Source organism: Pseudorasbora parva, chromosome 9 (genome assembly GCF_024679245.1).
Source record: "Pseudorasbora parva isolate DD20220531a chromosome 9, ASM2467924v1, whole genome shotgun sequence".
NCBI classification, from domain to species: Eukaryota; Metazoa; Chordata; class Actinopteri; order Cypriniformes; family Gobionidae; genus Pseudorasbora; species Pseudorasbora parva.
The window spans coordinates 21874074-21899103 of NC_090180.1; the positions used below are offsets into that span (position 1 = coordinate 21874074).

At 38.1% G+C, this 25030-nt stretch overlaps 1 protein-coding gene across 6 annotated transcripts in view; it reads right to left on the reverse strand.

The window, feature by feature from the left end:
• Positions 1-11343: 11343 nt before the first annotated feature.
• mib1 (MIB E3 ubiquitin protein ligase 1) overlaps positions 11344-25030 on the reverse strand; it is a 79925-nt gene continuing 66238 nt past the window's right edge. Inside the window, exons 16-22 of one of the 6 annotated variants that reach the window (XM_067454329.1) lie at positions 21604-21785; positions 21234-21423; positions 21074-21152; positions 17617-17703; positions 14627-14785; positions 14230-14330; positions 11344-13114 (exon numbers count right to left, since the gene is read on the reverse strand). In XM_067454329.1, coding sequence (XP_067310430.1) covers positions 12974-13114; positions 14230-14330; positions 14627-14785; positions 17617-17703; positions 21074-21152; positions 21234-21423; positions 21604-21785 — 939 coding nt within the window. In that variant the 3' untranslated portion in view covers positions 11344-12973. Of the gene's footprint in view, positions 13115-14229; positions 14331-14626; positions 14786-17583; positions 17704-21073; positions 21153-21233; positions 21424-21603; positions 21786-25030 lie in introns of all 6 variants that reach the window. The other 5 variants (XM_067454331.1, XM_067454330.1, XM_067454328.1 and 2 more) reach the window with 5 other exon arrangements.

Here is a 25030-nt window from a genome sequence, read left to right on the forward strand (position 1 = left end):
CATCCCAGATATGGTTTTCAGAGCTTCTGTGCTACCTTCCATGGGAGATTCCGATCAGGGAGGACCTGTTGTCCCAACTTAAGGGCAGGATCTGACATCCTCGTCAGGAAATTTGGAAGCAATGGGTCTGGCCAATTAAGGGCCACCCACTATGAGCGATGGTCTTCCTGCTGACGTTCAGGAGACCATTGATAGTTCTAGAGCTCCCTCTACTAGGAAGCTCTATTCCTCAAAGTGGGAAGTTAGGGACATGGTGTTCAGCTGGGGCAGTGAACCCAGTTAACTGCCCTGTTGGCTTGGTACTAGAGTTTCTGCAAGAAAAGTTTGCGATATTGGCTTGCAGAGGCTATTTCTTATGAGGTGCGCGGGCTTCTAGGCATTCGGGCTCACTCTACTAGAGTTGTGGCCACTTCTCAGGCTCTTTTCAAGGGAGTTTGTTTGGGAGACATTTGTGTAGCAGCCCGCACACATTTGTTAAGTTTTATAGTCTGGATCTTGACATGGCTCCGGGTTTGCATGTTCTGTCTGCTTAAATCCAGTCATGTAGTGTCTTTCCTGCCATTTTGTGCCAGATGTGGCAGCACTTTAGCCTGACAAGCCAGACCCACATCAAGATGTTTGTTCTGGAAAATCATCGACAGGGCTCAATCCGAGGGGCGGGATAAACTGTTGTCTTTCAAACTCCCTTTGCATGCAATAGGATAGTGCTACAACCAACCAGAGCAACGGGAAGCGGAGCTAGTTAATAGATTAAACATTTGCTGTATCCGGTTGGCAAAACTCTGCACACATGATGCCTTTTTAAGAAAGACTTCAGTGTCGTTCTTTGTTCTTTTCTCAGATAAAGGCTTAATGGTATTCTGTATTTACTAGTAGCACGCAAGTGCAACTCAGCCGTCATTATGTTAAGCCCCGCCCACCAACTCTATACACGATGTGATTGGCCTGACCAGAGTTTGTTTTTTACAGCTCAGAACTGTATTGAGAGTTGCTAGACGATACTTGCGACAGATTAGATTTGCTGCCGCTAGGGTGCGTTTAGATTTCGAGGCTAGCAGCACGTAGCTTGGCGTGTGTGGTATACAGTTCCCCTGTTGCGTCACTACGCAGTGTCGAGTGAACCTATGAAAGAGACCGTCTCAGGTTACTCACGTAACCTATGTTCTCTGAATAGGGAACGAGACACTGCGTACGCTGCCAAGCTCCCCGCACGGCCGACAAACTTCCTATTTGGCAGAGAAATCTGGAGATAAGATGGCGCGCGCGCTGGTATAGGCTCAAGGTGTTGAGCAGAGGGGCGGTGCTGCACCATCAGCCAATGAATTGGCGTGATTCTATATAAGAGCTTCAGACAATCGGCACACACATTCCCCTATTGCATCACTATGCAGCGTCTCATTCCCTATTCAGAGATGTTTTCGGGTTTGTCATTGTGTTTCGGAATTGTAATTTTGTTTTTTGACTTGCTATTGCGTTCATATTTTTTTAAATTTATTTTTTATAATTGTTATTTGCTTTGTGTTTCTCAACCACTGTATAAATCCCTAAAAAATATCATCATGGAAAACCATCCCATTCCAACCTCAAATCCATAAATACCTAAGTCTGTAAGATGTCACAAGAGTGTTTAAGCATTTGCTAGTGCACAGAGCATGTGATTGACGCTAAATATATCTTATTGAGTCACTACTATCACAGCTTATCACTGACTAAAGTATCGTCTACGTGATTACAGTATGTACATGGAGCCGAAAAATGGAGGAGAGTTGAGAGGAAGTTTTGATGAATGACATGCTGTATAGTGAGCACACAATTATCGTCTTCAATCTTGAAATCAAAAGTACTTCCACCAGTTTACTACCCAGTCAAAGGTTGAGCTCAAGGAGGTTTTATAGAATTATTAAGTAAGCAATTATGATAACCCAGCGTTTTAAAGATAATAGAATGATAAGATTCTGCTAGAGGAGCATTATCGCTCACCCCCTCGCGTCAGAAGTCAATGTGTTGTTCTTGTTTTGTTTTTGTTTTTCCTTTTTTTCTTTCATCAAATCAGCAAATGTTATGTCTGCCAGGAAAATTTGTCTTTATTTGTGGCGAACAGCAGAAGCCCATGGCGACCACAGTGGAACTGAGGAAGGGTTAGCATGACCCTGCTAAGCTAGTGGTATTTTTTATCAAAGCTCATAAACCTTGAATGACTATATATTGATAAAGACTGTTTAAAGTGTCACTGGAACGATAACATTTGCACTGTAAATGTGGCCTGGAGGCTCCAGCTCCAGTCGAGGCCTATTGATAAGCACACTGGCTTGATTCCTCACGGAATCCCCAGCGACAACAACATCTTCCAGACCTCTCTACCAAAGCTCATCTACTCAGTTCAATCTGTGATTCTGCCATTGCCAGTGATGCTCATTATGCAAATGAATTAATACACTGAAATGAGTTTTCACAGAATATTTGTTATACTGCCATATTGGCACCAATATTTTTGGGGGGTGAGAAATAGCACTTTTAAAGTGTTTGAAAAAAAATAATTAAATACATTGTGTGCTTGCAGAGTAGCCTATGGCTGCAGGGAGGGACACATTTTTGCTAACAAATACTCATGAGACATTCTGACTTGCTTTAGGTCTTGTCATATTCCATAGAAACAAAGAAGTATGCAACATACTCCCCCTGACCTCAAAAGTAGGCAGAATTTGTGAATGTGCCGGATGAACGAACACTACTTTATTTCACCTCCCTCAACAACTCACTGCTATTGAATTAAACTATTAGTTTTCGGAGATGGCAAAAATGAAATCTTCAGACGAAATGGGGACAAAATTGAGGCCACTATAAACAGATTCAGTTTTTTATATGAGTAATACCAAATATTTGTATATTCCCGATTTACTTACTGAGGTAAAATAAAGCATGGCTTAAAAAAAAAAGACTTTTCTGAACAGGTTGATTCAAACTTTTTAAAAAAACTTAGATGAGCTAAAACGGTCCATGATCCATGTTGTCCTTTTCTAAATAATTTTGAACCAAATTATTAATTTAGAGATCTTGAAAGAAAATATAAATATTGTTTCTAAAGTAAAGAAAAAAGATATTGAAGTTGTCTATTTACCAGTAAAATATGCAGAACAGTAAGATACTAAAATATTAACATTATGCTGACAACCCCTCCCATTAAAACCTATTGAATTATTTGGGGCAAGCGAGCATTGCATGAAAATGCAAAATGCAAAAAAAAAATTATAATAATAAATAATAAAAAAAAATAAATAAAAAAAACTTAAAAAAACACAAATACATTGATCGTGTAGACATTTTCCATTTTGCCTTTTTACTTGAGAAAAGATGCAAACAATAAAAATGATGCAAACAATAATAATGTTCAAATATTAAAATTGCGTTGGAAAAAACAACAACCTTAAAACCAAGTAAATTATTTAGGTAAAGACAGCAAGCATTGCATCAAAATGAGTGCAAAACCCACAAAAAAATTAAAAAAATAAAAAATATATTGATTTTAGGCATACCTTAGTTTGCATTTTTACCTGAACAAAGGAGATGCAAAACAGTAACATATTAAAATGTTCTCGTTGTTTATGAAGAAGGAAAAAAAAAAAAAAACACTCATGTAATTTTTTTAGTTTAAGAAAAGCAAGTAGTGCATTAAAAAATTCTGTTTGCCTTTTTACCTAAAAAACAAAGGTGCAAACAGTATGTACTAAAAAATGAACAAGTACACTTTGAAAGGAATTTTGGACAAATTCAAGGTAGACGTCCTTCCTGAAACTTTGGCACGAGTGCATCTGTTGAAGGTGTTTGTTGTGCATGTGGGTGAAAGCGAGGTGCTTGCGAAATCCATTGATCAAACTGTGAATGGGGAACATAAACTGCTTAGACTAGTCTTACAAGTTAGTCTTCAATTTTTTTTTCCTTCAAGACTGGTCAAAACCTTTTTGAATCAGTTGCATAAAAAAGTAGATTGTCTATAAAATTCAAAAATGAAGCCTGATTAGCCCTAATTAACTTCTTGTTGGTCAGACTAGTTCTCAAGACTGTCTTAAGTTAGCAGCTATGTTTATGCAACTGGCCCTAGGTCAGCAGTGCTACTATACAGCTTGTTTATCTCTTTGACAATTTAATCTTTTTCTGCAGCGTGTCTTCAGCAGAGTTGAGGCAGACACTTTTGTCCGACCTGCACCTAAACAACAAATGGCAGAATCAGAGACCTGAGATGGCGAAGGGAGGAGAAAACATGGCCTCTTTATGACTTAACAGTGAGGGGTTGGGTGGCGTCTGTAGGGTCCGAACTCCAGAGCCTTGTGGCCTACACGTTCTCAGCACTCCCAGAAGAGCCTGTCCAGACCTAACGGCCTTTGCCCGTGCCTGTCATTACCGCCAGGCCATAAATATCCCCTACTGCCATGAGCGAGGTGACGTGTGAGGACCTTCAGACACAAGGATCAATGTCTTCCAACTCACAGGCAAAAAACGCTGCCTGAAGAAGGTGTGGCTTATGAAACGTGTGCTTGATGTGTTCTCAGGTAGATGAGTTTATTGGCAGCCGATGTATTTGGATCGTTCAGTCCAAATAAGGATTGTTTTTATAAACTTTTGTTTTTCTATCAGGAACTCTTTTAAGTATCGGACAACTGTCATATTGCTATGGACCTATATTATAAATGATTCTAATTTATATAATATTCAAATTTATATAATATAGACTCTTAAAAGTGAAGGGATGCCCTTTAGGAATCATTTTGGTCTCCCAAAATAACCTTTTTTCCACTACAAAGAACCCTTTGTCCAATGGAAAGGCTGGATGTTTAAGGTTCTTCATGGAACAATTGATGCTGAAATGTTTAATTTATTTATTACCGTTCAAAAGTTTAGGGTCAGTACATTTTTATTCAAAGAATCAAAATTAACACTGAAGACATTTATAATGTTTAAAAAATAAAATAAAAAAATCTTTCTACTTATCAAAGAATCCTGAAAAGGAGGCCCTCATTTTTCACAAAAAATATTTAGTAGCACAACAGTTTTCAACATGGATAGTCAGAAATGTTTCTAGAGCACCAAATCTTCATATTAGCTGGCTGAAATAAAAGTTTTCAACTTGAAGTTCAATCAAACTATGGATGCATCCGAAATCACATACTTAACTAGTAGGTTAAAATTGTTGTGACAAATGAAGTATGTTAGAATTTGCAGTACTCATAAAAGAGTAGGTGAAAATTTTGAAGTGTGCATACAGTCTTTACTATCCCATGAGGCCGTGGGAGAGGATTTGTGAGTGGTGTAGGTATGACATCACTTTGTAGGCCAAAAAGCGTTAGCATTTAGAGTTAGCATTTTCCAGTTCATCTTCCCAAAGTCAACGGGTTTTTTGAACGTGATTTTGGTAAAATGGCTGAAATAAGGTCTGTGGTGAACACAAGCTCAAGACGCTTTCATGTTTTATTCTACAAAATAAAATACATCAGTATTACCCCAATAGTGATTTTTTGAAGCTGTTCCATGTCTTGAAAAAGGCGGTTGCTAACAAGTGGCTAAATGGGACTACAGAGGCTGTTGGGGAGATTAAACGTCCTCAAGCCGGGCAAGTAAGATCAGTTCGCTTTTACAGCGTCATTATGCTCTTAATTGTGCTTTTATAAACTAGTCTAACTCAAACTTTCTGGGAAACTGTTTTGAGATAAAAACGGAGAGTTGTCGGAAGCTTAGGCTAATGGTGGTGACGTTAAAGTCGAGGGACAGCTTTCATTGGACAAGGACTGCCCAAGAGGACTTTGGACTGACATTACACAACCAATCAAAGTTAGTTTTTTTCCAGTTCATGTTTAAGGGCGTGAAAATGTAAAGCCGATGTCCCTGCAATAACAGATCGGGATGCATCTATAAACGATTCATTCAAGAACTTTAAGTTTACTGCAGCAATGGAGCCAAAAACTTCACATACTTTTAAAATTCCATTGTTTATCCTGGTAAGCGCTCATTGTCACAGTTGTAGCCTAAACACAACGGCTTTCTACTTCCACAAAGGGGTTTGGCCTTACGTCATTTGTTTCCAGGCGCAACTCACGCCTCCAACATCCTATAGAATTCAACCAATCAGATGACGACTTTGAAACTCCTGAAGTGTTTCCAGAAAAGTGTCCCATATGCATCAGACCTTCAGCCAACGGTCCGTGGGTGTGATGTCTGAGACTAATTTATAGCTTACCTTTAGCTTTTTACTTCTGTCAACTGCATTAAGGTTGTGTTTATCTGTGAACATTAACTTGATGGACATATGTGCAAGTTTATTAAACTTTTGTTGATCACAGAGCTTTGCTGTTGTTGTTGCAATAATACAAAGGCCTAATGGGTTTGTGTTGAGGAAACCAGTGTGAAGCTAACTGCCGACTGGCTTACAAAGTGACGTCATACCTGCACAACTCTATGGAGGTGAACAGTCACATGATAATGACAACATCGAATTTAGTACGTCCGGGTTACACTCATACTATATAGAACATAGGCCTACTATATTAGCGGTCGTGAAGTAATTACTTATTCAAAATAATAACTACTCAAGAGAGTATTTCGGATGCAGCCCAAATATTACACAGTGCCAATCTCGTCAGGCACTGCTCTGATGTGTGTCAAGCGCAGACACTACCCCCTTGTGGTGGTTTCTGATATTTTCCCTTTGGGATCACAATCAATCACACAAACACCTCTCTCTGTAGCAGCTGTCTATAGCAGGCAGCCGAGCAGAGGTGTGATCTCTGCAAAGATAAAGCGAGGGGCTCGATTCCCCCCTGAAGCCGTTAGCCATCTATCTGGCTCTCGTACCCCACAGTCTGGTGTCAGTCACTCTCAGTGGGAGACTCCGTCTGTGTCTGATACCCGAGGAGAGAGTGACGGGCCCCAGCGTTCACTCCGTCTCCCTCAGTCACTCTTCCACAAACTGAAGGCCTGTAACTGCTGAGAAGATAATTGCTTCCTAAATCTCCTAATCTACACTGTCTCTGCTAACACACAACCCCGAAATGCAGGGACAATGTGTGCCACCCGCTTAAACTGAGAAAACTTTACACAATACCCATGTATTCAGAATGGGGGCATCATAAAAAGTGGTCTGTGATTGAGAGACGCACATGAGAAAATTGGGAAATACTGATTTATCAAAGGTCTAACAAACACATGTTGTTGGACTGATGATGTAGCTACACTACCAATCAAAAATGTGGATAATGTTTTTGAAAATAAGTCTCTTTTACTCACCAATTATTTAATAACAAAATACACTAAGAGTAATATTGTGAAAAATTATAGGCCTAACAATTTAAAAGAACTGATTTCTTGTTGAATATATTTGTAATTATTTCCTGCATAATTGCTCGTCTTCACTGTCGCACGATCCTTCAGAAATCATTCTAATATGATTATTTGCTGCTCAAGTGACATTTCTTCTTATTAACAATGGTGTTGGTATTTGTGTGGAAACTGATGCACTTCCATTCAAAAGTCTAAAATAATATTACCAATAATAATACTTTTATTTGGCAAAGATGCAATAAATTGACCAAAAGTTTATTACACAAAATATACATTTTTCAAGTAAATACTGTTCTCTGAACTGTCTATTCATCAAATAAGGTTTACACAAAAATATAAAGCATCAAAAACTGTGTTTTCAATACTGACATGAACCATTATTATAAATTGAGCACCAACAATAACTATTAAAAGCAAATCATATCATTTAAATGATTGATGACATTTTTTAGTTTTACCGTTTTCGAATCCATTTAGCCGATCTCCGGGTCTGGCGGTAGCACTTTTAGCATAGCTTAGCATAGATCATTGAATCTGATTAGACCGTTAGCATCTTGCTCAAACAATTTTTTCCAAAGAGTTTTGATATTTTTCCTATTTAAAACTTGACTCTTCTGTAGTTATATTATGTTAAGACCGACAGAAAAGGAAAAGTTGCGATTTCCTAGGCTGATGTGTCTATAGGAACTATTCTCTCATTCCTGTGTAATAATCAGGAACTTTCATAACCAAAGTGATTATTCAAATATAAAAAAAAATCATCAACACACATCAATTGTGGTATGTTCGCTTGATGTGTGAAAACCAATCAGGTTCATTCTCATGTTATGCAAGAACTAGTGAAGTTTAATAACTGCTCAATTCATATGAATTTATTTTTATGATCTCTTTATGAAGTTTTTAAATGGCAGTTGTGTAGCTGTTAATGAAGATACATAAAGCTCTCAGATTTCATCAAAAAGGTGAACGGAAAACAAAAGTCTAATGGGCTTGGAAGGACATGAAGTTGAGTAAATGACAGAATTTTCCTTTTTGAGTGAACTAACCCTTTAAAGCTCTTTTCTCAGTCCAAAACACGACTTGTTCGCTGATGCAGCTCAAAACACTTGTGCAGCACGTGGGATATGAACAAGATTAGAGCTAAATTACATTTCAGATGTTATAAATCACCAGTACTGAGCCAGAATCAAGAACCCGCAGGTTTTTGCAAGAAAGATCAGCGCTAGCTGAGTGTCTTTGGGATGTTCCCCAGAAAGAGGCCGCTCTGTCATCAGAAGACAACCAATTGGTTATGAATGATTTGTTCGATAGGTAGAATGTAAAAGCACTCAGTAATGACCATATCAAGGCTCAAGAGATGTGTCATGCTGCCTTTTCCCATTACATCTTTCTCTATGGATGAGTTAAGTTTAACCTTCTAATGTATTCAAGCATGACCATACATGGATCATTTTGTCAAATTGGATTATTTAATGCACAAAACCCCAGTCAACCCATCCACACAGACCTGACATTTTTCTATTCTATTGTGACGGATAGTCTCTGGAAATTGTAATATTTAATCAAGAATATCCAACATTAATAGGTACATCATGTAACTTTTGGCAGTTGAAAAAACAAAACTCCATGCATTTTGCGAAAATGTTTTTTTCATTGTGCTTCGGCTCTGCGTGACTGCGGATGAATATGATTTGCAGAAAATGTTTGGGAATCCAAAAATTGTCATCTAAGCATGTAAGTGCAATAATTTATGCTGTTGTTATGACTAATTAGAAACACTGATATTTTTAAAAGTGATGTTGCAAAAGTTGAGTATCCGCCTGCACATAAAAAAAATTCACTATTGGGCTTAAGAGATATAACCCGTTTAGATGGAACGGATCTCACGCTGAATAGCTGAAGACGTTGAAGTTTTACCCAATAACAGATGGTACTTCCTTGAAAATAAATTTCAGCACAGCGTGTCAGCTATAATGAAAAGACCATTCCCAATAGATTAACAATTAAATCTTTTAGAGAGTTACATATTGCACTTTATGCTCAATAAAATACCTTACTAACCTGCACTGAAATTGATTTATTTTTTTGCTCTGTGTTCAAATTACTTAATTAAAATGAAATAAAGCAACACTATTGCTATACATTTAGTCTTAAATTAATTGTATTATGTTCAATCCACTTAAATATATTTAAATGCATTTAAGTTAACTCAATCCATTTGTGTTAGGATTACATGCAATATTTTTGTTGCATTAACTAAAAAAAAAAATTGATTATTTTTTTGTTCCCAGCATTCTTTGCATATGGCTGGATCAGAAGAATAAATGTTTAAAGTGTTATGTTTTTGAAATATATATCTTCTTTAGGTTACCATTGAGCTGAAGAATAGACCTTATATGGTTAGGTTGTGGGTGGCTGCATGTATTTGAACAAAGGTTATTATATATCCGGCTATGTCAAATGAGCAATAGCTGTGCTAAAGCCAGTGCAGAAACTTTGTACTTGTGCTGTGCTACAACATATTCTACATGTTCACTCAAAAACACAGACTTGAATATATTGGAATGTACTCAATATATATTTTAACTGAAACTTAACTAAAAAAGGAAGATAAATTCAAATGAAGATACATTTAGTTGGTGTCAACATTTGCCTTAAAAAATTGAGTAAAATCATTTTTTTTTTTATTTGAGTAATAAAAGTGCTGTTGCTTTTATGTTTCAAATCCTTTGGTTCGCACCATATAAAAGCCAAGGCGATGTTAATTCTTGTTTTATTACGAGCTCTGTTGTCTTTTTTGCCAGCAGACTCTCCCCTGTTGAGCTTCTTTTTTTTTAACGTGAAATAAAAGAAAACGTGATTCACCAGACCAGGCCGCCTTCTTCAATTCCTCCGTGGTCCAGTTCTGATGCTCATGTGCCCACTGTTAGCGCTTTTGGCGGCGGACATGGGGTCAGCATGGGTACCCTGACTAGTCTGCGGCTATGCAGCCTCATACACAACAAACTGCGATGCACTTTGTATTTTGACACCTTTTAAGAACCAGCATTAACTCCTGGAGCATTTTGAGCTACGATAGCTCGTCTGTTTAATCGGACCACATGGGCCAGCATCAGTAAGCCTTGGTCGCCCCTTGACCATGTCGCCGGTTCACCACTGTTCCTTCCTAGACCACTTTTGATAGATACTGACCATTTGCAGACCGGGAACACCCCACAAGAGCTGCAGTTTTACAGATGCTCTGGCCCGGTCGTCTCGCCAACACAATTTGGCCCTTGTCAAACTCTCTAAAAAATTTCTCCTGCTATTAACACATCAACATTGAGGACAAAATGTTCACTTGCTGCCTAATATAGCCCACCCACTAACAGGTGCAGAGAGGGAGATAATTGTTACTCATTTCACCTCAGTGGGCATAAGGTTATGCCTGGCGAGTGACATATGAATGCAATTTACAGTGAAAACCATCCTGACAGGTCTAAAATATAAATACTTATAATAGGCTTACCATAGTGAATCAGGATAAGAAGACATTTTGGAAGAAGTATGGATGAGCTATTTTTTGTCCAGAGGAGAACTGGGCCTAGGTTTTTTTTCTTTCTCCATTCTGTCACTGAAAGAGGTTTGGTTCTTTGCTATTGTCACCTTTGGCTTTAGGCTGGCTCAGTTGGGGACACTACATTTTCAACTATATTACTGATCTGCTCACATATTAATTGATAATTGAAATGAGCTGGATGAAATCACCGTTTTCACCAGAGCGGCTGTAGAGCTGAATTAAATTCTGTTGCATTATTTTCCTGTTTAACACCGTGAAGCTGCTTTGAAACAACTGGCATTGTAAAAACTGCTATATAAATAAAGGTGACTCAAGTATTAAACAAAAACGTTACAAAGTGTACCTTTAAATACATTTTCCCCCATTATGATAATTTCATGTTAACATCTGCAGTGACTTTTAGAGTAATGTGGAAGTCAGAATGAAAGATGAAAGAGCAATGTTTTGCTAAGTACTGTGCTCCATTGTGTTATTTCTTTATTCGGCAATGCATATTCAAAGCAAATTTCAATACAGGGCAAAAGGAATTTCTCCTATGATAAATGTTGTACATCATACATCAAACATTCATTCATTCATCCAAAACAAAGGTATCAATGTTTTTCTTAAACCAGGGCAGTTTTTTGTGTACTGAAAATGATGTACAAAACAGACTGTTTGAGTAACCATGACAATATCATTCTACCATTAAGGTATATTAGTGCATCTAGTTTCTAATGTTAAAATGACAAAAAGACTGATACTGGAAAAAAAAGATCACAAAAGATGTGAAAAATCTTTAAAAGGTAAAGTATGAAACTACTTTTGCTTCCAGTAAAAATGTCTGCTTTGCAGTGTTGAGTCACACAAATGAAACATGCCATCAAACAAATGTGGAAGTAACTTTAGACCTCCTCAAAGATGGGAACAGGCCACGAGGGGGAAATACAGGCCGATGCATTTTGACAAGCAAAGAAAGATGCCAAATAGTTAATGAAAGACTATTCCGACGAACAGTCCTCAGCTACAAATTATTTTTGGTCAGGCTTCCTTATGGCCTAATTAAAGTAAGGCCCCATTTAACAAATATAGCTTAAGTCATTCAAATTCAGTTGAAAAAGGTAAAAATACATAAATTAACTAGTAAAGAAATTGTTAGCATCTTATTACAAAAAGGTAATGAAATGTTTTCATGTTTTTGGAACCATGGCACAAGACCAGCAGTTTATCTATTCAAATCCTTTTTGTATTAAATATCTGGCAAGACAATATGGTGCATAAAGTAGGGCTGCTGGAGAACAATCCAATGATGTTTGTTGAGTAAATTAATATCCTTATAAAGACAACAGGGATCAGTTGCATGGAAAGCATGCACTTTCCAGCACTGATCAGATGACGAGCCAATCACCACCATGGCTGTGACAATAATACTTTGTGTATATACTGTAATACAGCAGCAATTCAAGAGAGGGACATGCAATGTTATACTAACAGCACTGCTAAAAGGTGAATGTTTTTATTTCACTGTTTGCGCAGGACAAACTTTAGTCTGCCAGTAAATGCAGATGCTTTACACTTACACATTATTTGAAACCGAACGCTACGTCACACGAAATGAGACTTCAAAATGAATTTCCAAAGCTTCAGTGGGACTCTTTTAGGAGTTCAGTCAAGTCCTAAATTCACCATGCTGTATCAAGGCCTACACAGATACTGTAGATACAACTGTTTGCATCAGGATATACAAGCATAATACACTGACATAATTAAAATATGAAACATTAGCAGACTCTGAAAGTGTCAGTTCATGTCTTGCAGGTGGTGCTGAGCTACTCGCGGCAGAAAAAAGTGGGCACCTGCATGAATAAAATGGCAAGATGGAGTAGTTAAGCAAGTTCCTTCCTCCTTGCGGTGAACATAATCCAAGCAAACAGAAAACTGAAGTTAACCGGACAAATATTGGGCCTAGAAGATAAAATAAAGATGGATGGCGTAACACTGATGAGCGTGAGACACGGAGAGCCTTGCGGATACAGGAAAGGTGCTTATGAGAGCAGCAGCACAGACTGTGGCTGAAAAACAGGGAGGGTGCGATGGCCTGGCGGTCTAGTAAAGCAGGATGCGACGTTCGATGGCCTTGCGGCAGATGGGGCACTCGCTCATTCGGTCTCCGCAGAGCTGACAAGTGCCGTGACCGCACATGAAGATCATGTTTTTTAGGCGATCCAGACACACGGGGCACATGGTCTGAGTGGAAGGCAAACATGTTAAATCAGTTATTTTTTTTTGCTGGGAAAAAGTTTATCAGAAAATAAAACGTAACTTTAGATGCCAGTGAAATTTTACAATTGACATTGAATCAAATGCAAAATAAAACCCTGCATAGTCTTCACTGTATTAATTAAACTTACATTGATTCTTAAAGCTTAAAGTTATTCAGTAAGAAACAGTGATTCTGTTTTTCTTTTGTTGTTTGATTAACATTAAAAACACGGACAGCAGCAGGTACATTAGGCGACTGTCACTTTAAGACAAAGTATTTACGGTCACTTAAGACATAACAGACTGCGTTAACGTGAAAACTCGACAAGGTGGATTTTGTTGCCAATTCTGTGCATATTAGAGCATGAACGACGCAATTAAGTCTCACTAATTTAATGCTCATATATATTTTAAAACACAATGCTACACAACTGCGATTCATTAAAAGGGTTAAATCACCCAAAAATGAAATTTATGTCATTAATTACTTACCCTCATGTCGTTCGACACCTGTAAGACCTTTGTTCATCATCGGAACACAAAGATATTTTTGTTGAAATTTGATGGCTCAGAAAGGCGTCCAACTTTATGAAAATAATTTATGAAGCTACGAGAATAGTTTTTGGCTGATTTCAAAACACTGCTTAGTAAAGCTTAGGAGCTTAATGAATCGCCGATTCTTTAAGCTTCGAGGTTTTAGGAGGAAGTGCTTTGAAATGGGCCCATCACTATACAAGTTGTTATTTAGGGTTTTTGCACACAAAAACTATTCTCATCACTCCATAAAATGATTGTAGAACCACTGTAGTGAGAGGGACTTTGTAACGAAGTCTTTAGGGCCTTTTAAGGGTCTTGTGAGATGAAATATTGTGGCCAATGGAGGCCTTTCTGAGCCATCAGATTTCAACAAAAATATCTTCATTTGTGTTCTGAAGATGAACGGAGGTCTTACGGGTCTGTAATGGCATGAGGGTGAGTAATTAATAATAATTTTCATTTTTAGGTGAAATAACCCTTTAAATTTGACCCTCTAAAACGATTAAAAATTGAATGTTTTACATGAAGAAAACGAGTGAATCGCAAAAAAATGTCACGCTCACCTGCTCTTTGATATCCTGCAGTTGCTGCTGTAACTTCTGTACATCTGCATTGACATTAGTGTTGTCTTTGTCCCTCTGCAAGGCAGGGATATTTCCACTGGCTGAAAAGCAAAGCAGAGGCCATTGAGAAAAGTTTCAGCGAGTCAACAGCCAATCATGCCGTTTGTGAAAGTAGACCCCTGGGCCTAAGCATTTGCAGACCGCGGAGTCTTCTAACTTGGCAAATTTTATGGAAGAATAACTTGATTCTAGAAGTTTTGTGCCTGTTCTGATACTTTACATGGCTTATATGGGGCACTTGGGTGCGAAATCAACCCATAGCACTGGAATCGCAGCAGGCCCAAAGGAGCAGGAAGTTGAGGTAGGAAGAACTTGGGGTGATGAATAGAATACTTACACCAACTTAGTGCCAGATTGTTGGGCTGGAGAAGATCCTGCGACCCCCCTGCCATAGAGTTAGAGCTCCCTGCTGAGAAGCAACCAGTCACAGCGTTATGTAATGCCCGTACCCCTGCTGTTGGCTCAGGGGCCAATTCAGCCTGGCCTGTGGCATACGCTGGTTATAAATATTCATTAGAGGGAGCAAAGGGAAGAGCAAGTTAACGCAAGTATTTGACACATGGGAGGCCTTATTATGGCTGCAGGACTATCCTCCACAGCAGTTCTGCAGTGACGAAAGTCACTATCATAAAAGAAAGGTTTTAAGTAGGGATGCACTGATATAAAAATTCTGACTGATATTTGATAAAAGAGTCGATAATTACACCCACCCAAAAATTTGAAGTATCTTTCTTACCCTCATGCTATCCCAGATGTATGACCCAGATGTACGACTCATTACACAGATGAACACAACAATTTTTTGGGAGAATTATCCATCTATACTATATAATACTGAACACTACTGTGATCCATACGACCCTAATGGATGAATCAATGCTGTCAAAAACAAAACGTTAGGAGTGCGGTTAGACAATTAGAATATTTTAAACTTTAAACCATCCCTTCCGGCCAAGCTCGCACGAGAAGTGACACAGAAGCGTAGAGGGCAGTTGGCCGGAAGCAATGGATTATTTGCTTCATTACTGAAAATAAAAATTAATATTAGTATTTTGCTCACGCCCACCTATTGTCTCACATGATCAGAAGACATTTATTCACCCACTTGGGTCCTTTGGGTTACCATTGTGTTTTTCTAGTATACTATTTGAAGCAATAACATTGAGGCTCCCATCCACTTGAAACTAACACTAAATCAACCCATAATATTTATATAATAATAAACTTAAATGCATAAAAAATTTAACTGTAAAACGGACACCTTAAAATAAAGTGTAACTATACTGCAAAATACATTTACTGTTATTGAGGTGGGATAGGAGTACAATGAGGGACAATTTGTGCTTTAAGTAAGGGAAGGGTCAACATTGTAATTAATTACAGATGTAATTGCATGCAGGTATTTTTTTGTAAAATACAAGTACAATGTAAAAACGTGCATTTACACAATAAGTGCATTGGATCAAATTATTCATTTATATCTAAGCACATACAAGAAATGTTAGACGCTTAATATAAACTAGGATCAATCTTGTGTCACATACATCTGGGACTGCAAGAGGGTAAGAGAATTTTCCTCCAGATACAATAATAAGCATTAAATGAAAACAATTCTACACCAGTGGTTAAATCCTGGTCCCTGAGACCCCCTGCTCTGCACATTTCGCATGTCTCCCTTATCTGACACACTCGGTTCAGTTCATGGAGCTCTCACCTAATGAGATAAAGATCTGAATCAGGTGTGTTAAATATTCATTTAGAGATTTGCAGAAGATTAAGCTATTTTAAGCAAGATTATATGATGGCAAAGGTCATTTAAATGTAAACATAGGGGAAATGAGCATGCACTTAAATGTCTAATATTGTCAGAGACAACAATATTGAACATTTCTAATAACAGCCAATACATAATATGATATCGTGCATCCCTAATTTTATGGTTTTCATTCAGTGGAAAAAACATTTATAGCAAAGGATTTAGAGACCATGAGGCCCGAAAGGGACATTTTTATGATGGATTAGTGTGAAAGACAGACTGGTTAATTTTGAGCCCGACAAGTTGGAAAAAATTAGATGGATATTCACTAAATGGGAAATTAATGGTGGCATAGTGAGAAACATTTCTTGGCTTCAGGGGTCGGCTAACAACACTGGATCATTTCCACTGGCTTATTTCAAAGTCCCCCGCTCTTCCAAAAAATGATGTAGAATCTGTCTAACAGCGTGATTAGTGGACGTTTCCTGTGTTCATATTCAAGTTCTCTTCGGTGGAAATTCAAGTTCTAGGAACTTGATTGGCCACAGCCTTCAGATGCCAGTTCATCACGTCCTCTTATAGAGCGAGGAGCCTCATGTATGTGGGGTCTGAAGTGCTTTAGTCTTCAAAGTGACTGAAGCAGGAGAGAATCCCATCTATGGTGGCATTTCTCTCTCATTGCTTCGTCTAGATGAAGCGGGGGGGCGGACTGTGTTAGGTCTACGAGATGCTGCTTCGGTTTTGTGTGTGGGGAAAAGTGGCGCCTTACAACAAACAGAGCTCAGGCACTAAAGACAGACCAAGATAAGAGCTAAAGGCTACATTCCTCTGTTGACTGGACTGTGTGCGAGTGTGTGCGTGTTTCTGTGGATCAGCATGTCTGAGGGTCAGCAGAGATGTCAGCGTGGATGGATGTGTTGGACATCTAAGCGAGGATAAAAAGAAACAGATCCTCCTCTCTATAAATAAACACTGTAAAAAAGTGAACTTACACCAGTATCCCTTTGAACTCAAACTAAACCAACATAAAAAAAAAAAACATGGGCAGTGTCATGATCACATACAAAGGAATGATGTCGTAACAAATAGTAGTGAATCACAACTGGAAAAAAAAAAGAGAGACTAAAATAAATCTCGCATAGCCCCTTTGCCGAGTCCAATTATAGAAATATTCAATGTTTCCTGTGAAACATGAATTCTGGGGATGCATTTCAGTCTGCTTGGAGTGGCTTCCTAAAAATCTGTATAACTTGTAGTGCATGTTACGAAGACATTCCAGAGCAGTTACAAAGCTCATTCCAGGGTGTTGATATTATGCATTAAGAGGAGGGGCTACACGTCTGATTTGAGTCATGAAAACACATTTGGGAAATAACAGATTAGTCATAACAATGGAGAGAGAAATGAGTGTGGGCAATAGAAACAGAGAAGCAGCAACCAAAGCCAACGTAAATATCAAACATGAGAGACATGAGAACGAAGGAAGAGAGAGAGAGGAAAGAGAAATAAAAAACGGGAACGTGTGGAAGTTCACTCACTAAGGTCCTCATCATCAGTGGCATCCTCCATACCTTTCCCTCCACAGCACAAAGCAAAGGGAGTGCGGCGCTCCACCACGGCCCGACACTGTACACACTTTTTCATCAGGCTCGCACAGTCTGCGGGAACACACACAAAGTACAAGGTTAGCTTCTTAATCCTATAAAGCCTAGCCTACTGAATCATAGTTCATATTATTAGCTCGTAGTATCAATCAATCGAATCAACTTTATTTATATAGCGCTTTTACAATGAAGATTGTTTCAAAGCAGCTTCAGAGTGTTAAACAGGATAATATTGCAACAAAATTTGATTTGGCTGTACCGTCGTTCTGGAGAAAACAGTGATGTTATCAGCTTATATTAATTTATCATTTGCGACAATCTTGGCAGATCAGTATTATAGCTTATAGAATTAAATAAGACCTAATTAATTAATTAATTGGATATTTAGTTGAATAACTTAGATCATAATTTTAGTGTCCCCAACTGAGCAAACCAAGCCAAAGGCGACAGTGGCAATTCTAAAAATGTCCCCCAACAGGTCCTGGTACACGTGTCTTTCTGCTGCGAAATCTTTAAATGTAAGAATGCATAAGAATAATATTGTTAGCAATACTAATGCACACCAACTGGACTGAAGCAACTTAGATTTATACACGCTTGATTTTCCAAAAATGAGAGCATCAATTATCATTTCATCATTTCTACAGTACTGTGTTCCCGGTATATTCAATACCCGCTGCTTTCAAACGCTCTCATTCGTGTTTGTTTGAGCACACTGTGCATTAAAGGTTTCTATTTATAGCACGTTTTTACAAGAACTACTTTACAGATGAAATTAACTAATTTAATAATTAAAGATCTTTACAATGGAACTGAATCACCACTGAACCAACTTCAGCTGGCACCATTTTCTTTTAGAAAATGCTACCCCACGCTATATAAAAAGAGGTTGACTTGAAGCCAATCATATCTGTTGAGCGCATGAACACAATGGCCTATCAGATGTGCTACTCAGTCAGAATCCGCTAACCCCTAAAATGCATTAGGTTTCGTTTTGTTCAAAGCTAGCTGCATGCTCGCGAATCCTTTTATTATAACCAAATTGTAAACATGATGTAAATAAGAGGTTTGTGGTACAATTAGAGTTTTTCTTTTTTGTAAAATCTTTAGGACACATTTCTCTATAGTTAGTTCACCTTTTCACTGTGAACATAACAGCAGTTTATGAGGGGAAAACTGTGGATCATTTATCATCGCTTTGGCACAAACTGTTTTCAATGACTACTACTTTCAGTTAACATGAAAACATTTCTCACTCAGGACACAAACACTACCAAAATGATATGCACCTAAAAGCCGACTTGCACATTTACATAACTTTACAAAACTGTTGAAGTTAAGTTCAAAGCCTAACATAATACAGAACTGAACAAGAAAGCAATTAGCTATAATTCTACAGTAAGACCCCATTGAAATAAATTCTAAATCTAAAAACTGAAAATCAATCGATGTAATTAGATGTAGCAGAACACCTACATAAGTGTTAGTCTTTTAATTGCATTGCCATCTATACAAAAGGGGAAACTTAGGAATTATGTTGAACTGTAACGTAATAATGGACCATGCAACACACTGCTCTGAGTTATAAACAATAGAGAATTGTCATTCTTGTTTTGTAAAGAAACTTTACAAATGAAAACATAGCATAATGTGGCGTTGTTAGTGTTTTATGAGTGAGAAAGTGTGATGAGTGAAAACATTTGCTAGTGTTATAGAAGAACGACTTGATTTGAGACATTCATGAAGTGTTTCAGTAGATTTAGTGCTGAATGAGAAATGAACTGCTATGCCAAGGTGAAAGTCGTTTAGGAGAACAAGTGTTAAAAATGTGGCTTAAATAATGAGAAATGTGTTATAGCGATTGTAAAACCTGTAAGACAGCTTTTGAAAAAAATTATAATGGGAGTTTTTGTGAGTGCAGAATTCAGTTAGCTTGCGCTTAAGAGATTGACAGCCAGCCTTAATGATTATAAGGAAAGGATCTTTTCTTGCTTTCAGTTTAACACAAAGCAAGAGAATACAGATACACAATCACAGTCTGAATACAAGTTTAGTTTTTCAGGTACACTGCAAAGTTTCTGAATTGACAGCCGCATTTAAAAGCACGATTGAATCAGAAACTGCTATTGTTGACAGCGATAACCAACGGACAAGATACAAATTATTATTATTTATTTTTTTGCTCTGGTACCAAAATAAGAACAGAGAACCAAACATTTTTACTGGTATTACAATTGGTATAGACTACTGAAACATTGGTACTGTGACAACAATCTATTGCATTCTATAAAAATGTTATGAAAGCCAGAGACTTTTTATCATAAAGCTAATATGAGAACAGATATTTATATGTATTTTATGAAAGTAGTCTGCTATATGCTTGTATAACGTAGTAAGATGCAATTTCATCATACTTTTTTGGCAATATAAACATAGCACATTGATATCGAACATTTCTGCTCAGTTTGGGACACTGACTAAAATGTAGCTGTTTTTTTCTCCTCAAGGTACTTTTACCCTTTTACCATACTATATGAGCCATAAAAGCTTGATGTATCAAAAATGTAACTTGTCAATAAATAGATTTCTGTCTATTATTTCATGTCAGGCTTTCAATATTAAGCTAGATTGTTAACCTTCAGAAAGTAAAGTGAATGCCCATAGAACAGAAGGCAGCAACTTTAGGTTAAGGTAATAAAACCAAACTGAAAAGAAGAGTCTTGCTGACAAGTGATGAATGTATTTAGAGAGAATGAAAATCAGGGGATCAGGTAGGAGGGATGTAAGTCGAGAGCAAACTATTTACTTAGATTCAACCTAACAGTCATTTACATCACTGTAATCTTAAATCAGTGTTGCATATTTTGCTCCAAATCTAACATGTTATATTTTGCATACTGAAATGTACTATTAAGTACTATTAAGACCCCCCCCCCCCCATTATGACATTCATAAACCTATTTGAACCCCAAACTGCCAAAACTCTAATGCATTCAGACGTTTCCTGAAAATAAATAAATAAATAAATAAATAAATAAATAAATAAATAAATATAATTTTTAAGTAATAAAACTGCAGTACAGTAATTATATTTTTGGGGGGAATTGTGTTTAAATGTCATAAAATAGTCACATTTAATAAAATGGCCCTAAAATGCAGATTTTCATGAGATTATGTTGAAAATTATGGTTCATCAGAAAATGACCAGGATATGTTCTGGAAAATATTTGCGATATCCACCCATATCTTACGCTCATCCCGTGTGCACACACCTAGATGCCTTCATCTGTATCATAGTCATGCTATGCGTGCTGTTCTGACAAGTCAAATGACAGAAGGAGCTTTTTTGGTTAGATGAGAGACGAATCACATGGGGTGATGAATGAAGAGGTGTGGTGTGGGAGGAGAGAGAACGCTGACTTACTCTCACAGGCGCACATGTGACCACAGGGCTGGAAGAGCACGGCTGCCTTTTTATCGGAGCAAACCACACACTCCTCAATCTGTGGGTGAAGAAAAAAAAAAACATCTTCACTATGGCACACAAGAGCACATGCATGCGCACAAGAAATTATATACTATACCTTGGTTCTGGACTGGACCTGTTCTTTGCAAATGAGACACTTCTTGACACGGGGCGAGCAGAGAGAGCAGGTGGCGATATGACCGCAGGGGCCAAAAAGCGTGTCCCTTTTCATATCCGAGCACACCATGCATTCCTCAAGAGTCTCATTATTACTGTTTAGAGACGGGCTACGGGAGCCAACCTGCCCACTGAGGGCAAGAGAGTAAGTGGGAGAGAGGACAAAAACATTGATTGAGATATAATTAGACAAAGTGCAGATGGAGAAAAGCCATTAATGTATAGCAGGGAACAAATCATGGAGCCAAATTCAACTATCCATAGTGCAAGCTTCAATAGATCCCCTACTTGCTGGGAATAGACATGCATACCTGGTCTTCTCTTTGTGGCATTTAGCTAGAGCCTTGCAGAGGCTGGGGTCAGGGCACAGGTCAAGAGGAGACTGGCCCTTCTTGTTACGGATGGTGAGGTCAGCTCCGTTAGCCGCCAAAAAGCAAGCAATAGAAGCTGCGCTCTTCTTCTCAGCCCCCTGAGTGCCCAGTCCCATGATTAACTGTAAAGACACACCACAGAGCCAAATGCTATAGATTAATATAGGTTATCTATTAAAGAAACGCATAATTACTCATGTTGAAGTTTAAATAATTACACTATGCTTTTAAAATGAGAACAGTGCAGAGACACCGTTTTCCTTTCATCACTTCCCTAAATCATTTAAATGAATAGTATACTCAAATTAAAATTGTCATCATTTAATTCACCCATATGTCATCCGAAAGCTATAAGGCTTCTGTTGATCTTCCCTTCATTTTGAATGAAACCCGAGAGACTTACGTTCCTCTATTGAAAGCCCATGCAACCAAGACTTGGATGCTTCAAAAAGTTACTATGCCTTTATTAAGTTTTGGTTGGGTGGACTTTCAAGGGAGAGACAGAAATCATTCAGGTTTCATTAAAAATATCTTCATTTGTGTTTCTCATGGGTTTGAAACAAAATGAGGGTGAGTAAAGTGTAGACAATTTTCCTTTTTGGGTAAGCTAAAGTAAGTTTGGTTTTCATCATAATACCAGAGAAAAACACATCAGTAAACTACCTCATTCTCCTTCATGATTAAGTGCATTTAGCACTTATATAAAAGTCCCAAATAGGAGTTAGTCATAGTTTAAATGAAATGTTAGTTTGTGGGTGGGTGGGTTGGAGGGTGTAAGGACAGCAAACTTTTCTGGGCCGTTTTTTTTTTTTTCTTCCTTTAGAGATGTTGCTGTACAATTGCTTGGAGTTGTTTCTTATTGGCCAAGTTTCATGGCTTGGGTTACTTCAATGCAAGATTTTGCCCATTTTATTCAGAACAACATAAACAATGTTGTTCAGAACAACATAAACAAAACCTTAAAGGGATAGTTCACCCAAAAATGAAAACTAGCCTATAATTTATTCACCCTCAACCAACCTAGGTGTATATTCTGCTTTCAGATGACTAAAATAAGTTATATATAAAAAAATGACCTGGCTAATTCAAGCATTATAAATGGTAAATGGTAAATGGACTGCATTTATATAGCGCTTTTATCCAAAGCGCTTTACATTTTTGCCTCACATTCACCCATTCATACACCGACGGCGATGTCAGCCATGTAAGGCGCCATCCAGCTCGTCGGGAGCAGCTGGGGTTAGGTGTCTTGCTCATGGACACTTCGACACTTGGTCAGGTGGAACCGGGGATTGAACCACCAACCTTCTGGTTTGTAGACAACCTACATGAACCACTGAGCCACTGCCGCCCATTTGGAGTGCCAACTACAATAATGTAGTTTATGAAACTTGATTATAATGACAGTGAACGGAAGCCTAAAATTTAAAGCCCCAAAAAGTGCATCCATTCATTATAAAAGTAATAATAAGGGTTATTAAAGGCCATCTGAAGCTAAATCGATGGGTATTTGTAATTGAAATATTTAGCTTCAGTATTCTACTTACGAAAAAAGTGACGATACAATTTCTTCGCAAGGTGAATACGGAAGGCTGTCCTCCGGAAGCTTAGATATTTTACTTTACAGTATAACGTATGGATATTTTTCTTACACAAACCCATCAATTCAGAAGGCCTTTATTAACCCCCGGAGCAATGTGGAGTACGTTTATAATGAAAGGATGCACTTTTGTGGTCTTCAAATTTTGGGCTGCCATTTGCTGCCATTACAAAGCTTGGAAGAGAAAGGACAACTCCAATTGTATTCATCTGAAAAAAGAAAGTCATATACATCTAGGATGACTTGAGTGTGAGTAAATGATGGGATAATTTTTATTTTTGGGTGAACTATCCCTTTAACTGACACCACTTTTGAGCAACATAAGCAAAACTAACAGTGATGCTTGTCTTAAACACCACTAAAAAGATTGACTTTTACATAAAGAAACACAAGAGTCCCACTCGTATCCATGATGTAATGTTGGTATAACAGATTCAACTGAAGTGATGAAATGCTAAGGATCATATTGAGATGAAAGTGGTCAGAGCTCTGCATACTGATGGCTTCAGTAGAGTGTTTTAAATGGACGGCTCGACCCTCCATCTGCTGCATGTGGTAAGTGTGATGGTTTGATAGGGAGAGAGATTTGTCACTGTTTGTGTTAATAAATGGCAGATTGCTGGCCTGGAAGCAGCCTCCTGTCACACAACGCTTGATTTACGACAGTCATGGAGAGGCGATAATCTGAACTGGTAGGGCTGGGGTCAGGCGTAAGAAGAGCTACAAAAGCTGTAACAGATAGGGTGCACGGGACCGGCATCATCAGTCTGTCTGGTGTCAGACGTTATGGTGAGGCTTTCTGACAGTTGATACAGTGTGCATTGATAGCATAATGTGTTAATGAAGATAAAGAAATGCTGCGGGATGAGGGGGGTCACCGATAAGCGCTGTGGGATGCATAAAAAACAAATGGCACTGATGGGAGAATTAAAGTTTAACAGCAGCAGCACTAGAGAGAAAAACATGTAGATCAGTTGTTGTGATGAGATCTATCAGCTATACCCAATACACCCCATCCTTTTTTAAGGATTTCTTTTAAGGCATACAATCAAAATAACTTCCATAAATCACAAAAAGAGGATTTTGAATAACTGAATAATAATGAGCAGGAAAGCTGGAATGAGTTGTAGGTTGACAGTGTGATATCGCATCTAGACAAGCCTCATCATGGCTGTATGAAATGCTCACTCTCTATACCGTCACATTTAGGACCATTTACCTGAAAAAACAATATTCATTGCATGTTAAATCTGCTGTGATAGAGCTCCTAGGCTTGGTTATTTGATAGCCGTCATCGTGCCAATGCATTATGGAGAGCGAGCATATAGTATACGTTTTGATTAGGCTGCTGTCTGCCAAAGCTGTCTTCTTTCTGCTTTCTCTCCTCCCACTCATTTTCCCACAAATATATGCAATCCCACAGAAGGGGAAGGGATGATCAGGGGAGGATGTCTAACCTGAAGGATTGTGTAGTGTACAGGATTGCACCGCAGTGGAACTGTGGCTCATTGGGCGAGTTACTCATGTGACAGCAGGGAAACAGCTCTTATAGCAGAGTACGATCTATCGTTGTTAACACAGGGAAAATCCTGAGAGCAGCCCTTACAGTTGCTGAGTATCTACACTGCCTCAGTGTTTAGTAATGATCTTAGGGCTCTTTTTAAAGTCTTGATGTAAGAGTTCAGCTAGTTTGGATGGTATGAAAGTAGCTTTCCACATTTGGAAATTGTTGTGCAAGGTGATTTTGGGTGTTTGATAAAAATATAG